The 16,830-nt window shown below is 38.5% G+C and overlaps 4 protein-coding genes across 6 annotated transcripts; 2 read left to right on the top strand and 2 right to left on the bottom strand.

Annotated features, from left to right (window-relative positions):
• Nucleotides 1-5,723: 5,723 nt before the first annotated feature.
• Nucleotides 5,724-6,698, top strand: LOC124412494 (60S ribosomal protein L39). The gene is made up of 3 exons (XM_046892395.1): nucleotides 5,724-5,845; nucleotides 5,965-6,068; nucleotides 6,572-6,698. The coding sequence occupies exons 1-3, from the start codon at nucleotides 5,843-5,845 to the stop codon at nucleotides 6,618-6,620; spliced, it is 156 nt and encodes a 51-aa protein (XP_046748351.1). The 5' UTR covers nucleotides 5,724-5,842; the 3' UTR covers nucleotides 6,621-6,698.
• Nucleotides 6,699-6,801: 103 nt separating this feature from the next.
• LOC124412493 (39S ribosomal protein L22, mitochondrial) lies at nucleotides 6,802-7,933 on the bottom strand. The gene is made up of 4 exons (XM_046892394.1): nucleotides 7,866-7,933; nucleotides 7,550-7,768; nucleotides 7,234-7,447; nucleotides 6,802-7,088 (listed from the first exon to the last, which is right to left on the bottom strand). The coding sequence occupies exons 1-4, from the start codon at nucleotides 7,902-7,904 to the stop codon at nucleotides 6,868-6,870; spliced, it is 693 nt and encodes a 230-aa protein (XP_046748350.1). The 5' UTR covers nucleotides 7,905-7,933; the 3' UTR covers nucleotides 6,802-6,867.
• LOC124412492 (WD repeat domain phosphoinositide-interacting protein 4-like) lies at nucleotides 7,643-10,666 on the bottom strand. 2 transcript variants are annotated; one of them, XM_046892393.1, is made up of 8 exons: nucleotides 10,432-10,666; nucleotides 10,084-10,351; nucleotides 9,760-10,000; nucleotides 9,398-9,546; nucleotides 9,195-9,296; nucleotides 8,874-8,992; nucleotides 8,670-8,803; nucleotides 7,643-7,782 (listed from the first exon to the last, which is right to left on the bottom strand). In XM_046892393.1, the coding sequence occupies exons 1-7, from the start codon at nucleotides 10,478-10,480 to the stop codon at nucleotides 8,697-8,699; spliced, it is 1,035 nt and encodes a 344-aa protein (XP_046748349.1). In that variant the 5' UTR covers nucleotides 10,481-10,666; the 3' UTR covers nucleotides 7,643-7,782; nucleotides 8,670-8,696. The 2 variants fall into 2 exon arrangements, with proteins under 2 accessions (XP_046748349.1, XP_046748348.1); XM_046892392.1 differs by lacking the exon at nucleotides 7,643-7,782 and having other exon boundaries at nucleotides 8,628-8,803.
• A 258-nt stretch (nucleotides 10,667-10,924) lies between these two features.
• On the top strand, nucleotides 10,925-16,012 carry LOC124412489 (mediator of RNA polymerase II transcription subunit 25). Of its 2 annotated transcripts, none has more exons than XM_046892388.1 (15): nucleotides 10,925-11,040; nucleotides 11,144-11,347; nucleotides 11,493-11,538; nucleotides 11,783-11,907; nucleotides 12,014-12,233; nucleotides 12,390-12,996; nucleotides 13,147-13,565; nucleotides 13,892-14,073; nucleotides 14,197-14,359; nucleotides 14,443-14,634; nucleotides 14,724-14,903; nucleotides 15,078-15,266; nucleotides 15,331-15,390; nucleotides 15,557-15,679; nucleotides 15,762-16,012. In XM_046892388.1, the coding sequence occupies exons 2-15, from the start codon at nucleotides 11,226-11,228 to the stop codon at nucleotides 15,900-15,902; spliced, it is 2,769 nt and encodes a 922-aa protein (XP_046748344.1). In that variant the 5' UTR covers nucleotides 10,925-11,040; nucleotides 11,144-11,225; the 3' UTR covers nucleotides 15,903-16,012. The 2 variants fall into 2 exon arrangements, with proteins under 2 accessions (XP_046748344.1, XP_046748345.1); XM_046892389.1 differs by having other exon boundaries at nucleotides 10,930-11,040; nucleotides 15,765-16,012.
• Nucleotides 16,013-16,830: the final 818 nt, after the last annotated feature.

Genomic DNA, 16,830 nt, shown 5'->3' with positions numbered 1-16,830 from the left:
CTAATGCTAAGATTTAATTTTTAAGAGTTTAGTCTTCGAAATAGATAATAATTGCATGAGTAGCATAGTCGATAATTGCGGAGGCTGAAGCTGTATGGCAAATTTCAAGAAGCAGATGCCGATGATGCTTTAGGGCTCGATTCTAATGCTGAGATTTAATTTTTAAGAGTTTAGTCTTCGAAATAGATAATAATTGCATGAGTAGCATAGTCGATAATTGCGGAGGCTGAAGCTGTATGGCAAATTTCAAGAAGCAGATGCCGATGATGCTTTAGGGCTCGATTCTAATGCTGAGATTTAATTTTTAAGAGTTTAGTCTTCGAAATAGATAATAATTGCATGAGTAGCATAGTGGATGAACGCGGAGGCTGAAGCTGTATGGCAAATTTCAAGAAGCAGATGCCGATGATGCTTTAGGGCTCGATTCTAATGCTAAGATTTAATTTTTAAGAGTTTAGTCTTTGAAATAGATAATAATTGCATGAGTAGCATAGTCGATAATTGCGGAGGCTGAAGCTGTATGGCAAATTTCAAGAAGCAGTTGCCGATGATGCTTTAGGGCTCGATTCTAATGCTAAGATTTAATTTTTAAGAGTTTAGTCTTCGAAATAGATAATAATTGCATGAGTAGCATAGTGGATGAACGCGGAGGCTGAAGCTGTATGGCAAATTTCAAGAAGCAGATGCCGATGATGCTTTAGGGCTCGATTCTAATGCTAAGATTTAATTTTTAAGAGTTTAGTCTTTGAAATAGATAATAATTGCATGAGTAGCATAGTCGATAATTGCGGAGGCTGAAGCTGTATGGCAAATTTCAAGAAGCAGATGCCGATGATGCTTTAGGGCTCGATTCTAATGCTAAGATTTAATTTTTAAGAGTTTAGTCTTTGAAATAGATAATAATTGCATGAGTAGCATAGTGGATGAACGCGGAGGCTGAAGCTGTATGGCAAATTTCAAGAAGCAGATGCCGATGATGCTTTAGGGCTCGATTCTAATGCTAAGATTTAATTTTTAAGAGTTTAGTCTTTGAAATAGATAATAATTGCATGAGTAGCATAGTCGATAATTGCGGAGGCTGAAGCTGTATGGCAAATTTCAAGAAGCAGATGCCGATGATGCTTTAGGGCTCGATTCTAATGCTAAGATTTAATTTCTAAGAGTTTAGTCTTTGAAATAGATAATAATTGCATGAGTAGCATAGTCGATAATTGCGGAGGCTGAAGCTGTATGGCAAATTTCAAGAAGCAGATGCCGATGATGCTTTAGGGCTCGATTCTAATGCTGAGATTTAATTTTTAAGAGTTTAGTCTTCGAAATAGATAATAATTGCATGAGTAGCATAGTCGATAATTGCGGAGGCTGAAGCTGTATGGCAAATTTCAAGAAGCAGATGCCGATGATGCTTTAGGGCTCGATTCTAATGCTGAGATTTAATTTTTAAGAGTTTAGTCTTCGAAATAGATAATAATTGCATGAGTAGCATAGTGGATGAACGCGGAGGCTGAAGCTGTATGGCAAATTTCAAGAAGCAGATGCCGATGATGCTTTAGGGCTCGATTCTAATGCTAAGATTTAATTTTTAAGAGTTTAGTCTTTGAAATAGATAATAATTGCATGAGTAGCATAGTCGATAATTGCGGAGGCTGAAGCTGTATGGCAAATTTCAAGAAGCAGTTGCCGATGATGCTTTAGGGCTCGATTCTAATGCTAAGATTTAATTTTTAAGAGTTTAGTCTTCGAAATAGATAATAATTGCATGAGTAGCATAGTGGATGAACGCGGAGGCTGAAGCTGTATGGCAAATTTCAAGAAGCAGATGCCGATGATGCTTTAGGGCTCGATTCTAATGCTAAGATTTAATTTTTAAGAGTTTAGTCTTCGAAATAGATAATAATTGCATGAGTAGCATAGTCGATAATTGCGGAGGCTGAAGCTGTATGGCAAATTTCAAGAAGCAGATGCCGATGATGCTTTAGGGCTCGATTCTAATGCTAAGATTTAATTTTTAAGAGTTTAGTCTTTGAAATAGATAATAATTGCATGAGTAGCATAGTGGATGAACGCGGAGGCTGAAGCTGTATGGCAAATTTCAAGAAGCAGATGCCGATGATGCTTTAGGGCTCGATTCTAATGCTAAGATTTAATTTTTAAGAGTTTAGTCTTCGAAATAGATAATAATTGCATGAGTAGCATAGTCGATAATTGCGGAGGCTGAAGCTGTATGGCAAATTTCAAGAAGCAGATGCCGATGATGCTTTAGGGCTCGATTCTAATGCTGAGATTTAATTTTTAAGAGTTTAGTCTTCGAAATAGATAATAATTGCATGAGTAGCATAGTCGATAATTGCGGAGGCTGAAGCTGTATGGCAAATTTCAAGAAGCAGATGCCGATGATGCTTTAGGGCTCGATTCTAATGCTGAGATTTAATTTTTAAGAGTTTAGTCTTCGAAATAGATAATAATTGCATGAGTAGCATAGTGGATGAACGCGGAGGCTGAAGCTGTATGGCAAATTTCAAGAAGCAGATGCCGATGATGCTTTAGGGCTCGATTCTAATGCTAAGATTTAATTTTTAAGAGTTTAGTCTTTGAAATAGATAATAATTGCATGAGTAGCATAGTCGATAATTGCGGAGGCTGAAGCTGTATGGCAAATTTCAAGAAGCAGTTGCCGATGATGCTTTAGGGCTCGATTCTAATGCTAAGATTTAATTTTTAAGAGTTTAGTCTTCGAAATAGATAATAATTGCATGAGTAGCATAGTGGATGAACGCGGAGGCTGAAGCTGTATGGCAAATTTCAAGAAGCAGATGCCGATGATGCTTTAGGGCTCGATTCTAATGCTAAGATTTAATTTTTAAGAGTTTAGTCTTTGAAATAGATAATAATTGCATGAGTAGCATAGTCGATAATTGCGGAGGCTGAAGCTGTATGGCAAATTTCAAGAAGCAGATGCCGATGATGCTTTAGGGCTCGATTCTAATGCTAAGATTTAATTTTTAAGAGTTTAGTCTTCGAAATAGATAATAATTGCATGAGTAGCATAGTCGATAATTGCGGAGGCTGAAGCTGTATGGCAAATTTCAAGAAGCAGATGCCGATGATGCTTTAGGGCTCGATTCTTATGCTAAGATTTAATTTTTAAGAGTTTAGTCTTTGAAATAGATAAGAATTGCATGAGTAGCATAGTCGATAATTGCGGAGGCTGAAGCTGTATGGCAAATTTCAAGAAGCAGATGCCGATGATGCTTTAGGGCACGATTCTTAAACTAAGATTCAATTTCCAAGAGTTCAAACATAGTACATTCGAACGCGAAAACCCCCTCGTCAGTTCACCCGTTACGGAGGAGTGAAAACCTCTGATCGGCTCACCCGTGACAGAGAAGCGAAGAATATCTCTCACCTTTTGAGATCGCATCTCGAGATTGGAGTCTGAACCCTTCACGTACCACACCTCAAAATGGGAGTCTGAACCCGTCGTCGCGATTTCCCCTCGATATCCAAGTGCGAACTTTTCACCGGCCGCGATCAATATATTAGGTCCAAAATCAAACGCTAATATTAATTCGGAAAATGCCTTACCCCTTGATCGGTTTGTTAATTACGAAGGACGGGCAAGCTTCGATCGGTTTCCACATTTCCAAACAGTGATAGCCTCTGATCGGCTCACCCGTGACAGAGGAGTGATAACCTCTGATCGGCTCACCCGTGACAGAGGAGTGATAACCTCTGATTGGCTCACCCGTGACAGAGGAGTGATAACCTCTGATCGGCTCACCCGTGACAGAGGAGTGATAACCTCTGATCGGCTCACCCGTGACAGAGGAGTGATAACCTCTGATTGGCTCACCCGTGACAGAGGAGTGATAACCTCTGATCGGCTCACCCGTGACAGAGAAGCGAAGAATACCTCTCACCTTTTGAGATCGCATCTCGAGATTGGAGTCTGAACCTTTCATGTACCACACCTCGAAATTGGAGTCTGAACCTTTCATGTACCACACCTCGAAATTGGAGTCTGAACCCTTCATGTACCACACCTCGAAATTGGAGTCTGAACCCTTCATGTACCACACCTCGAACTTGGAGTCTGAACCCTTCAAGCAAGTATCACACCTTGGAATTGTAGAATAATCGCGTCTCATCGTAGCCGTTTCCATTCAAAATCAAATTGCGAACGTTTTGTGGGTAGCAAAAATCTCCAGTTGAAGACTGCGTCCGTTCCGCGCTTTCGTCTCTAAGCAGGCCGTGCACCCGTAGAGTCGTTCCAGACGTTACGACGTTCTGGGCGGCCCCTAAGTTTCACTATGCTTTGTGCATAGTGACGCCAGTAGGCATATCCCAGGCCTATATCTCTCTTGCATACGTAGCTGCTCCGATATCCGGCCAGGGTACCGGATTTAAGTAGTGCGTATGGAAGTAAGACGAAGCTGGTGCACTGCGGTGTCTCGACATCCTGGTGGCGGCGGGTCGCGCGTTTGGACTTACATTGTAAGTTCTAGTCGTGGGAACACGACGTCTGGGGAGCGTCTGTGTTGGGGCGGAAGCGGTCGAGACTGGTTATTTGTCGGACACAGCCGTATTAAAGAAATATTTAAAACTATTAGAATAATTAGAAAAAGCTGTAGAGTTGATTTTACTTTTTCATTCGTGGAATAGGCCTACGGGGGATACCACGTTAAAAAAAACGCGCCAAATACTCTACCGCTCACGGTGGCGTGGAAACGAGTACAATAATCATTTCATTTTTCTCAAATAACCGGCAAAATCCCGGACTGCCATTTTTATCTCCGAACTCTAACTTTGTACTTCCCGTCATGTTTCCCTATCGTTCACGTCTCCTCGGACTTCTACTTCCTCTTTTTTCAGACTTCCTCTGAAAATCGCTCCCTCTGGTCCCGTTTTTACTCTTTAACCAACGTTTTCTCAGGACATATCTTCAGATCTTACATTCAATGACATTTACAAAATAATCTTCAAATCAACTAGTTGAAATACTACAGTCCGACGAATATCGATTTCTAATCAATGTCCTACCACCAATCCTGCAGGTGTCGTTACTTTAAGCGGAAGAACCCATCGCCAAAAATTTCATCCGATAATGTATCAATTTCATAAATGCTATTATTTTCCAAATGTTGTAATAGTATACAGTCTTACGTATCCACATTAGGTCGATCTTCAGTAGTCATTTGTGAATTTCGTTGCTCCCGTGGACTGAAATATTTTGAAACAATTTTTTTTCAACTGAAGCTGAAATCCCAAGATCTCATCTCACTTCTAAGTTGTGTCCCGATCCCTATGAATCTACACTTTTAAAGGGAAAAAATTAACGTCATCCATAATCAACTTTTTTCTTAATCAAGCTCTTTATTTGCAATAAAAAAAAATTTCAGAAATCAAATTGGTATGGGGAATTTTTATCAACGTATTCTTTAATACCAACACCAAATAAGAAAAAGAGATAACTTAGCAGTTTGGATGTATTGAATATTGATACGACACCTTAATTCCGCCGCTAACGCAAGTTTTAAAAGATGCATGGTTTCATGTCGGTAAGGCTGAAATGAATGGAGAAATGTTAAATCCAACAACTAATTATTTTTGAATCAAATGAATCTTAAAAAATAATATACTTTCAGGTCTCATTTGATTAAATAAATATTTTTTTCACCCCATGAAAATGATCCTACTCAGCGTAAATTACGAAATGAGGATAAATTTGACCAGCGTAGGAAACGAGAAAACGGCGCTGCAAGCTGGGAACTAATGGGAACCTGCTTGCGTCCATTTTGCTCACTGCTCTTCCGTTTCGCGTTTTGTTGGAGGTACTGACAACATGGTAGGTTATTTTCTCCACGAAGAAAATCGTAATGATACCGTGACATCCCGCGTCTTACTACGCCAAGTATAATCTATTGTTATCGCCACATATTTAACGAAGTGTTTTTTGTATTTCAGTCGGCACACAAAACCTTTATCGTCAAGCGAAAGCTTGCTAAAAAATTGAAGCAGAACCGGCCCATTCCACAATGGGTCAGAATGCGAACAGGCAACACAATTCGGTGAGTAAGGCTTCATTTTAGTAGTTAAACTTAATACCCACGTGTTTCCCCAAAGGTAGACTTATGTCATTATTTCTCAAATTGAATCGTAATCAGATTTTAAATATTCGGGCGATTTGAGTTTAACAGTATTTTTGTTCAATGTTTTGTGGTTAGAATACAACTTCAATATGCGACACATATACGTACGTATATCAATTCTAATTTATTTCTTACTTGATTTTATTACCATTTTTATCCATTGGAGGATATACGAATCGCCAATCTGATCGTTTGAAATACTGTTCTGCTAACTCTCCGTTCTGTCATCATATGATGCATGTTATCGTCAAGTGCAAGCAATATGTTTGGAATTGTAATTTTCGTTAGCAAATTCAACTTTTATACTCTCTTAAGATGTTGAAAGTTGTATTCAATGATTCTTACCTAAATGATTGGTTAATGTAGTTACTAGGAACTCAACACATATCCTATCGTGACTGTAAACATGTTTCTGATTACAGATACAACGCAAAGAGGCGTCATTGGAGGAGAACAAAGTTGAAATTGTAAACTGGCGCATCAATCTTGGCTGTCAATTTCTATGGATCAACATGACTGTGTCACTTTAAATAAATAAAACTAAATCCAGTTCTTTGTCAATCTGATTATCCGCCTATTTAAACCATAAATTAGATTAAAAGGATATTCTTGAAGTGAGTTCAGCAGATTCAAAAGTTACAGAGCCGATGTATCAGTGTGAAGAAATTATCTTTATTATTACATAGGTTCTATGCTGATTGATGATTAATCTGTGAGTTCATAGAGAAGACGTGATCTTGCGTTTTCGCATTTGTGTTAGCCAGTCATCGAGCATTTCTTGCTTGCTTTTCGGTGCCGGAAGGTAGTAATTCTCAGGTGGTTTTCCCTCTTCTAATCTGACGTAGTAATGAGAATACCTGTAGTGTATCACACCTGGCCGGCCCCTGGCGTGTCTTCGAAGACCCTTGATCACTAATCCTTTGCCAACAAAGGATTCAGCTGTGAAAAAATTGTAGTATATAAGTAGGAATTTCTTTCTATACACATCGCTTCAATGAACAGAAGTCAAGTAGTGACCTTGCTTCTAGAAGGTTTTTCGATCGCAAAGTTCTAGTGCAGTATCAAGCACGCTGTAAATACTCACCAACCCACAGATTACTCTTGAATTCAACATTGTGTTGTTCCACAGCCATCTGCTGTGCTTCGAGAATAGTTTCTTTCACAGCCTCAGCTCCTTTTTTCAAAACGAAACTCAATTGTTTTACAGCCTCATCGACAGTCATTCCCCTAACGAGTACAGCTACGTACCACATTTTTTTAGGAGGGTACTTGATGTTTGATTTCATGTGGCAAACAAACTAAATTGGAAAGAAAACAATTCAAAATTAAATAGATGGGCGTGAATTACGGAAAGCTTGCACTACAAGCCAATTTTTGATTCATTGTTCTTTCATACTCACTGCTTTTCTTGGTTCTTCGTCGGGAGCTTGAGGGGGGTAAATCTTTTTGTTATACTGTAGCCAATGCGAAGGTTTTGATGAGTTTGTAGCCTTTGTTGCAGTCGTGTGAAACTCATTTGGAAATGATGCGCCAGTTGTTCTACTAGCATCAAGCAGAATGCATTGTTTATTGATTGATCTTGTGGCTGCACCGAGCCACCGAGTGCACATCCTGAGCCCCTGCATTATGCAATCTATGGATTTTGAGAAACCTAAGTAACAAGAAACGAATTGGCATCAAACAAAATATCTTTTAGCGATTGAACTGGTAATTTACTACGTAGAAACAGTCTGAAGATACTAGCGTAACGGACATAACCTATAAATTAAAACCAAAACCATGGAATCTTGGTTTTTCTCTCCTAATTACGTCCTAACGTTTAGACTTCGGAGCTAATGCTCCACATCTCTATCCTAGACTTTTAAATAATGTAATTCTATCGGCTTACAGCGATTAAATACGATTTTGAGCAGACGACAGCACCAGGCGAAACAGCTTCTACTGTTCGTCCACTGACGCCTTAGTTCTCAATTCCACCTCGACGAGGCGTTGATAATTTCAAAGTATTTTTCACCCAGGTCCATAGTCATATACCAGATCACTACGAAGTATGCTACATTCGCGCAACATAACCTGAAGGGTTCTCAAGCATCAGTATCAATCACATCAATATTCAATTTGTGACAGACAATATGGTTAGATTGACAGGCAAGTCATACGCAGTTTTTATAAGCGGATTTGTAGGCCTCCTAGCTATGGCTGTTTATCCGGCATTGATATCTCCAATGATAAATCCAGATCCGTATAGTGAGTTTACATCTCTGTGGCGAAACGATGCGTTAAAATGTGAAGTAAAGAATAATCCTTTCTTACTTTTTCAGAGAAAAATCGAGAAAGGGTACTTCCTCAACTGAAAGTAAAATAATCAGCAAACCATCTGATATACTGTGGAATACAAGAGATAAGAAAAATTGTGCCTCGCCTGCACATGAATTCCATCAGCTTATAAGAATATTTTTAATGATGTGCGCATATTAAAGCGTAAAAATAATTCCTATATTTATTGTAGTTAATATGTACATGTTATGTAAATAGATGAGTTTATAATTAAAAATCGTCATCACAGACATCCAGAAAAACATCAAACGCTTCTCGATTGCAGTTACCATCAGCTGTGAAAACGTATTTGTGGAAGGTACCATCCAAGCACACAGCTGTAACAAGTAAAAGTGATTAGGTTTATTTAAACCTTTGACAACACAATCTACTTTATAAAATAATTACCAATTACGGAGTTTCGAGAGCGAAATGCACAGACGCAAGCACACTCAGGTGGGACTGTAAACGTAGCTAGCGCCCATTGACTTTCTACATAATTGCCTAAGAAACTGATGCTTGAAAATCTAAAAAAAAAATTTCAATCATCAACAGCGCTGACAAGATACTGATACTTACAGTAAAGTATTCACGGCCTATCACTTTACAAACCATTCAATGTGGCAAATCATTTTTCAAGAGATTTTAGATCTTAGATTAGATCATATTTCAAGTGATTAAAATTTTATAACTCTATCTTGCTGTTATAGTGAATAGGTAACTACATACGTTGATCTGCGGTTGAGGTGTGTGTCCTTCAATGCAAATATGTGCACAGTCCCCTTGTCGCTTGATACGCACAAGAATTCAGAATCCCTGCTGAAGTTTATACTGGAAAAATGACAATTCTGCTGTAGATTAAGATTTATTCTTCTGAATGGAATATTCTTTAGTGTAAATATATATGACTAAAGTACTCTTTAATGCTTTACCAATACAGAGTAGCAGGATCCGCACCTCTCCTTAATTCGACCATGAGATGTCTGCGAACACTGTCCCAAACTCTGACCAGGGTACCTTGCTCTGAAGCTGTTGCGATCATTGTACCACTAGCATTTACTGCCAAGCAGGCTAGCGCACCCTATTGTCATTTTCAATTATTAGTCATTTAAAGATGCGATAAGTGCGAGTAACATTATGATTCCAAGAATTGTTCGAAAAATTCAAAAGCTACTTGCTGACAGTCCTATGTACCAATTCTAGCAAATACAGGCTGTAAACATGCTTTACTGTGACGAGGCATAACTATGCCACAAGATGAACATGTTAATTTTAATTACTTGGTGATTTTTACCAGGTGAGCATAGAGAGTTGCCGGTGTGCTAGAACTTCCTGCATCAGTAGCAGCTAAATCGACTAGATGAACATGGCCCAATTTGTGCCCAGGAAATACAAGCAGCTGTTTTTGCGCTGTGGCAAGCGTTGCAATCTCCACCAAACCCTTGGGATTTTCCCTGGTTTCTAAAGTCAGCAGTCTTCTGGTTGGCGCAGGGAATGAGAATACATGAATTTCTCGTTGCAGTGCAACAATCAGCCTGCGAAGATAAAATTACGTAAACAACTGCAAAGTATAAAATTCATTAGTTCAAAGAAAGATTGAAGATCGAATCTTGTTTACTTGTCCCTTCTTAATCTAACTGCCTTAACCGTACTGGTGAAAGTTATCTCAAGGACAAATTTTTTTGCCAAATCATCATAGATGAGAACTGTATTGTCAGCAAACTTGGGCCTGGTTCCACCACCAACAACCGCCACAATATTTGTTCTCCATAGCATTTCACCCATTCCAATACTCCCCATCAGCTCATTGTCAAAATGAGCTTTTTCCACAAGTGGTTCTACATTATAGACCCTCATCCCAGTCTCCATGCAGCAGGTAAAACATCCTGAAGATTTTCGGAGATGAGAAAAGGGGATGCAAAGTGAGCTCTTTGTTATTGTCGCGATAAACAATGGCAATACGCACCTTGGTCTTGATTAAACCTCAGGCTAATTACTCCTCGATTCGCAGCCATGTTAATCTGCTGCGATACTTCTCAACACGGTCAGTGACAGCAGCGATCTTCTAATTGCCTGACGATGTTTCAAGTCCTCTTGCTTCATACGACTTCCTCATGTCAGACGGTTATTTCCCTTTAAAACGCAAAACAAACGCCATCCAGATCAGCTGTTGTACCGTAGACAAAGAAAAATCAAGCTGTCCAACGTGACGGTACTCAAAAATCTAAAGTCTATTTATGCTTATCGTAAAACACGACCCATCAGCCAATCATCAGTCTTTGGGGTCTTTGGTAACTTCTGTAATTGTCGTCACTGGCAGTTCCCTGGTAAACACCTAACCTATAAATAAACGTTATTCAAGCCGTCAAAAGTTCCATAACCCTATCTCCTGATATTTTTATTTCACACAGTGATATTCCGCATGTAATTCATCAAATTGGCACCTTCCTGAAAGAATATAACCATACGGCAGGACGAGAAGTTTCATCGAAACCACATTTCAGTACGATATCTATCTTTTTTCTCGTCAAAGGAAAAGTTTTTTTTGTTTGTTGTATACATTGACAATACACAGGTGGGTTAATTATTCTTGAACTTTTAATTTTTTTCTTCTTACTTTCATTTTGTCAGATAGCAACTTATCGCTTGTTATACTCTCATTTTACAATTGGTTACAGGAGGAATATTTTCAAGGATCTGTATCGAGTATCGTGATTCCGCTCATAATTAGTGAAAGTACAATACATGGAGTGATTTATCATGGTGGCTGGTCCTTCTGAGCATGGGATGCAAGCTGATGTGATATTCGTCATCGAGGGTACAGCTGTGAATGGAGCTTACCTTCACGATATCAAGACCAGTTATCTTATGCCAACATTGGAGTAAGTTCATGTATTCAAATTTCTATGAAGTAACTTAATTAAATAATATCCACAAACAGTGAGCAAATAGAAGAAAAGTTCATCTTTTGCAGTAGCAAAGTCACTGCTGAGTTTATCATTCCAATTCCAAAATAATTTTTTTCAGATATTTCAATCAAGGAAGCATAGAGGATCGAGAATATGTCTCTGAGGTAAGAATACTACTGCGTTGTACTACAGTCAATTTAAGAATCCAATAGCTATAATTATATAATATGCAAAGTATAGAAAGTGATGCTATTTTGTTAAAACAGAAACTAGAACAACAATATATTTGTTCTAAGATATTTCTCACAGCCTAAATTACGAAATATTTTGAACGCAAATATCGCACTTGATTGAAAAATATAATTTTCTTGTCGTACACTAACTTATGACAATATTTTCTTGCTACAGAATAGCACAACACTTTATGGAGTGGTGGTTTACCATGCAGCCGACTGTTTACCTGCACCCTGCACTGGAACATTCGGGCCTTATTCAAACCCTCACAAACTTTCACTTATGTTGGACAAGCTTGAGTAAGTCCATATTGCAACAATACGTCATATCATAAAAAACCACTACAAAACTAAAAATTTAGTATTTGTTTATACAATTACTACATTGTGTTTTGTTTTGTAATAGAATGGTAGGTGGCAAAGGTGAATCCAATGCAAATATTGGTGAAGGATTGGCAACTGCGTTACAATGTTTCGAAGACTTGCAATTGCGCAGAGAACCTAATACCGCTTCACAAAAACATTGTATTTTAGTTTGCAATTCGCCTCCGTACCAAACAGTTGTCCAGGAATCATACAAATTCTCTGGACACACCGTGGAACAGTTGGCAGCAATTTTTCAAGAGGTAAGAGATTTCGATTTACAGCTGAATGAACGGTTAGCAATTTGGAAAATTATTCTCACTACTTTGTACACGCGAATTCTCTAATTGTATTCCAATCATTTTTCTAATTGAATTATGATATGGTGACGTTCTCTGAATTTTTTATTTTTCTTGCAGAGGAATATCAACCTCTCAATAATATCTCCAAGAAAAATACCAGCATTATTTAAACTATTTGAAAAAGCTGGTGGTGATTTACAGTCATCACAGACAAAAAATTATGCTAAGGATGTAAGGCACGTTGTTCTCCTGAGAAATTATAATCTCAAGGAACGGCCTGTCAGTCCAATGGGAGCAACGGGTCATCTCGCACCTGGTAATCCGGTGCAAATACCACCCAGTCCTTTACAAAGTAATGACAGTCCAAATCCAAATCAACCACAACAGAATCTTCCCCAACCGACTCAGCAACAAACTGGTGCATTTAGAAACCAAGCACCTCAAAATATTACCTCAGTTAATCAGCAAACTGCTCCTCCAATGTCTGCTCCTCTCATGGCCGGCCGTGGAAACTTCAATCCGCAAATCACAGCTCCACCTAACTATCATCCCACCTTAATGGGTCCTAGACGTTGGATTATGCCTCCACAACAACGACCTCCATTTATTGCATCTGGAGCCACAGCTCAATCAAATTCTCAAGGAAGCGCACTTATTGCCCAGCTAACACAGCCTCCTTCTGTCTTGGGACCAGGTGTCAATCAATTTGGACAGCGTATGGATGGTAAGGTTGAATTTTATAATAGATTGTTCTCGTTAAGAATTCACTGTTCTGACTGTATCTAGGATTCTACATTACAATTGGCATTTAGTTCTTTTAAATTACCGATAAACGTCTCCAGACAATGGAACTTACTGTTTTTTAATATTGTAGGAAACACTAATGTCATGACGAACGCTTCTCAGCAACAGCAACAGCAACTACAACAACAACAGCAGCAGCAGCAGCAGCAACAACAGCAACAACAACAGCAGCAGCAACAACAACAACAGCAGCAACAGCAGCAGCAGCAACAACAGCAGCAGCAGCAGCAGCAGCAGCAGCATCAACAGCAGCAACAACAATTACGTTTCACTCTGATGCAGCACCAACAAAATCAACAACAAAGTCCCCAGCAAACAACAACAATGAGTATGCAGGGACAAGCGGTGCAAGGTCAAGCTGGACAACAATTAATGGTATCTGGCGTGAGCCAGTCTCTTCCTGCACAAGCGCAGCAGACTACTCCAGCTTCTCAAGCTTCTGCTTCGGTGTCCTCTGTACCTTCGCAAGTGTCGCATAGCCAACCACAAGTCAGTTTATCCAGAAAACTTTATGGATATATCAAATCATTATTGAATCATTCACTACATATTTGTCATAATATTCATGAAGTAGTCTCACTTTAGAGTCAATCTTTGTAACTATGCAGTTCAACTTATTGGTGGATTATTGAGAAAATCTGAGTAACCCACCCAAGAAAATATGTTTACTATTGACATTTACTGACATTATCTGTTTGAGTTAAACCTATTTCATTCGTAAAATATCATGAATAAGTCTATCATGAATAAGTTTCGAGTGCATGAACGTTTGATTTGAATAATATCAAATAATTATTTTTATTTATCGTCTCAAGGGAAACGTTGCTGGAGGACCTGTGGCAGGTCAACAAATGGCACCTAGCAGAGAGCGTCACACAATCTGGCAGGGTGTTCTGGAATGGCTTGAAAAAGCTAAGAATCCCACAGATACACAGAAGCTCACTAGACACGTTCCATGTCAAGTATCAGCCAACTCTAAAGATGGTGAACCAGAATTGTAAGTTTGGATTGTATCAAAATTTTAATTCTTCTTGAAATTCAGAAGATACAATAAGGCATTACCTAAATGAACATTATTTCGAAATCGTACAAAATTTCAATTTTCTATCTTTACTTACAGAAAGGCAGATTCTTGGCCACAAAAGCTGATCATGCAGTTGATGCCTAAACAGCTGATAGGTAATATTGGAGGAGCTTATTTAAAAAATTCGAAGTCTGTTCTCTTTCACCCATCATCTTGTGAGGCTCTCGACGGTTTAACGAAAGTTATGAGCACTGGTTTTGTATGTATAATCCAAAAGTGTATTTCGAGTCCATATCTTACAAAAGTTACGTTTTGTATTTATAAAAACCTTTTGTATTTCAGGCCGGTTGTGTGCATTTCACGTCTGTACCATCTCCGGCAGCTTGTGATATAAAAGTGCTTATTCTTTTATATACTGCTGAGAAAAGAGCATACCTTGGATTTATTCCTAACGATCAAGCTGCGTTTGTAGATCGTCTACGTAGAGTAATACAGCATCAAAAAACCACCCAAGCATTAATGAGACAAGGGCAGGTAAGTTGATGACGCATATAATCGGTGAGGTAGATAGTAAATAAATATCAAACTAAAGAAATTGCAATAAAAAAAATAAATTACTTTAGGGAGGAAATGTATCTGGAAACAATTTGCCAGCAATAACTGCGGGTATGTCAGCAGGTGGGATTCTTACAAATCCTATGGCTATGGGGGGAGGTCAAATAACAGAAAACGTTGTTCCTAGTACCGGACCACAGCAAACATTAGGCAATTCAAGTGGGCCACAGGGACAAATAAATATGCCGGTAAACATAACGACAGTAACTAAAATACTTTCTGTTCTTTTTTTTTTTTGTCTTCTTCCTTTAGATAAAATATGAACATGATAATGAAAGTTTTTCCACTCATTGTATTTGAATGCTCATTGTCTGTGCAAAATTGAATTGGAAACGTGATTTTTTTCATTGCCTTACTCGTAGGGTGGTGGATTATCTGGACCTCAACCAGTAGGCCAAGGACCTGGTGGTATGATGGGACAACAAAGACCGCAATACGATGCCATAGAACTTGCTAGGCAGCAGAACCTTATGAAAATAAAACAGTTAAAGCAGACTTTGGAAGCTGCGCAGCAACAAGAAGCCCAATATCAATCCCAGATAGAAGTCAGTGTGCGTATCGGTAAAGTAATTTGTACAAGACAAATTGACTTATGTATGACTTTTGTTGAAACAGATTCAAAGGAACCTAGAAGTGGCTCAACAACAAGAAATGCAGTTCAAGCAGCAAATTGAGGTAAAATATTGAGAATTATTTCTATTATTTATACAATTTGTTTTTTGTACAATCACTATACTAAAAATTGGTAATCTACTACACGCACTACATCGAGCTATTGAAATTGATTGAATTGAATTTTGAAATTGACATTTGAAATTGATGACATTGTAAATCTATTTAGGCACAACAAGTCCAAAGAACTCTTAACTCTGGTGGCGGGATGGCAGGTCAACAACCTAATGCACAGAGAATGATGCGTCCTGTAATGGCGAACAGTCCTGGTCTCCGAAATTTGCTCCAGCAGGTGAAAATCTCTCTATTTTTCGACAAATAAATCAGTTCATTAACCAAGAGACGGTGGTCAATACATCTTCCTTATGTTGCAGCAGCAGCCGCAATACAGACAAGTACCTGGAATGCAACAGCAAATGGTCGGTCCAAGAGGTATGCCGACAAGGCCGATGGCACCAGGGAATCCGCAATCTCAACAATTTGATGAAGTCTCTAATTACGATTTTCTTGGCTAATTATTCTGATACGGCATGCATATTCCTAATTTCATACGCTATATCTAAATAGTATATAAATGGTTGATGATACTCTACTGTACAATAAAAAAGAGACGCATGGATAGAAACACGACAACATGGCAACAATATTTTTAATATACGAATACAATTATATTATTACTTTATTCATTTATAATCATTTCTTATTTTAAATACTGTCTATTCCTAAACAGTGCTTTATAGATTTATAGCAATTTACGGTGATAGTCTAGGACTAGGTCTCTCACTGTAATTCAACACAACACTTCCTGTCCAGTCTGCAGGAATGAAAAATTTTAGGTTATATCGATGATCTGGTGTGTGCCCGCATTATCGCCTCTCATCAATCTGAATTTGACGAGCTGAGTAGTTGCCGTGAGTTGAATGGTGTTTGTAAAGGATACAGAGTATCGCAAAATACGAAGATAATAAGAATAAATAGCGTAAGCCTTTGGAACAGCATTTAGTTTCAATGCAGATGCATCTATATGCGTTCATGCGTGAAAATGTTTGTACCGTTTGTACTGTAACGCTGCTTTAGTTGCAAATCGGTGATAAGTATGAAGACAAATTGTCGAGTAATTTAATCGCCGTATTTCAGTACAAACAGTTTCGTATCGCCAATTCTAATAATTATTAACAGACGCCGATTTCGTTGCATAATTGCAATGATAACCACGTGGCGGCCACGTGCGTCGACAAACACCTGTTCATGTCACCTGTTGCGCCGTCCGTTTGTCTCTGAAATTCGGGATTAATTTGGGGTACATTTAACAGTTGGTTTCTTAATTTCTGAGAAACTCTGAAATACTCGGAAACCTAATGATGTTATTCAAATCCAATGCTGGTATATTCGAAAAAATTATTATAATATTTGCCGAGTTTTAATAACTAGTGAAATTGTCTT

This window comes from Diprion similis, chromosome 11, assembly GCF_021155765.1.
Source record: "Diprion similis isolate iyDipSimi1 chromosome 11, iyDipSimi1.1, whole genome shotgun sequence".
NCBI classification, from domain to species: domain Eukaryota; kingdom Metazoa; phylum Arthropoda; class Insecta; order Hymenoptera; family Diprionidae; genus Diprion; species Diprion similis.
This window is presented reverse-complemented; position numbering and strand designations above follow the sequence as displayed.

Excerpts from the sequence above, each read along its gene's own strand:
- LOC124412489 (XM_046892388.1), top strand. The coding sequence starts at position 11,226 with ATGGTGGCTGGTCCTTCTGAGCATGGGATGCAAGCTGATGTGATATTC. Across the intron at positions 13,566-13,891 it reads TGTCGCATAGCCAACCACAA|GGAAACGTTGCTGGAGGACC; the intron begins GTCAGTTTATCC and ends TATCGTCTCAAG. Across the intron at positions 15,391-15,556 it reads AGTTCAAGCAGCAAATTGAG|GCACAACAAGTCCAAAGAAC; the intron begins GTAAAATATTGA and ends AAATCTATTTAG.
- LOC124412492 (XM_046892393.1), bottom strand. The coding sequence starts at position 10,480 with ATGGCTGCGAATCGAGGAGTAATTAGCCTGAGGTTTAATCAAGACCAA. Across the intron at positions 8,993-9,194 it reads CACCTCAACCGCAGATCAAC|ATTTTCAAGCATCAGTTTCT; the intron begins GTATGTAGTTAC and ends TTTTTTTTTTAG. Across the intron at positions 8,804-8,873 it reads CTCTCGAAACTCCGTAATTG|CTGTGTGCTTGGATGGTACC; the intron begins GTAATTATTTTA and ends TACTTGTTACAG.
- LOC124412493 (XM_046892394.1), bottom strand. The coding sequence starts at position 7,904 with ATGTCCGTTACGCTAGTATCTTCAGACTGTTTCTACGTA. Across the intron at positions 7,448-7,549 it reads ACGAAGAACCAAGAAAAGCA|TTTGTTTGCCACATGAAATC; the intron begins GTGAGTATGAAA and ends TTTCCAATTTAG. Across the intron at positions 7,089-7,233 it reads CAAGAGTAATCTGTGGGTTG|CTGAATCCTTTGTTGGCAAA; the intron begins GTGAGTATTTAC and ends ATTTTTTCACAG.
- LOC124412494 (XM_046892395.1), top strand. Across the intron at positions 6,069-6,571 it reads CGAACAGGCAACACAATTCG|ATACAACGCAAAGAGGCGTC; the intron begins GTGAGTAAGGCT and ends TTCTGATTACAG.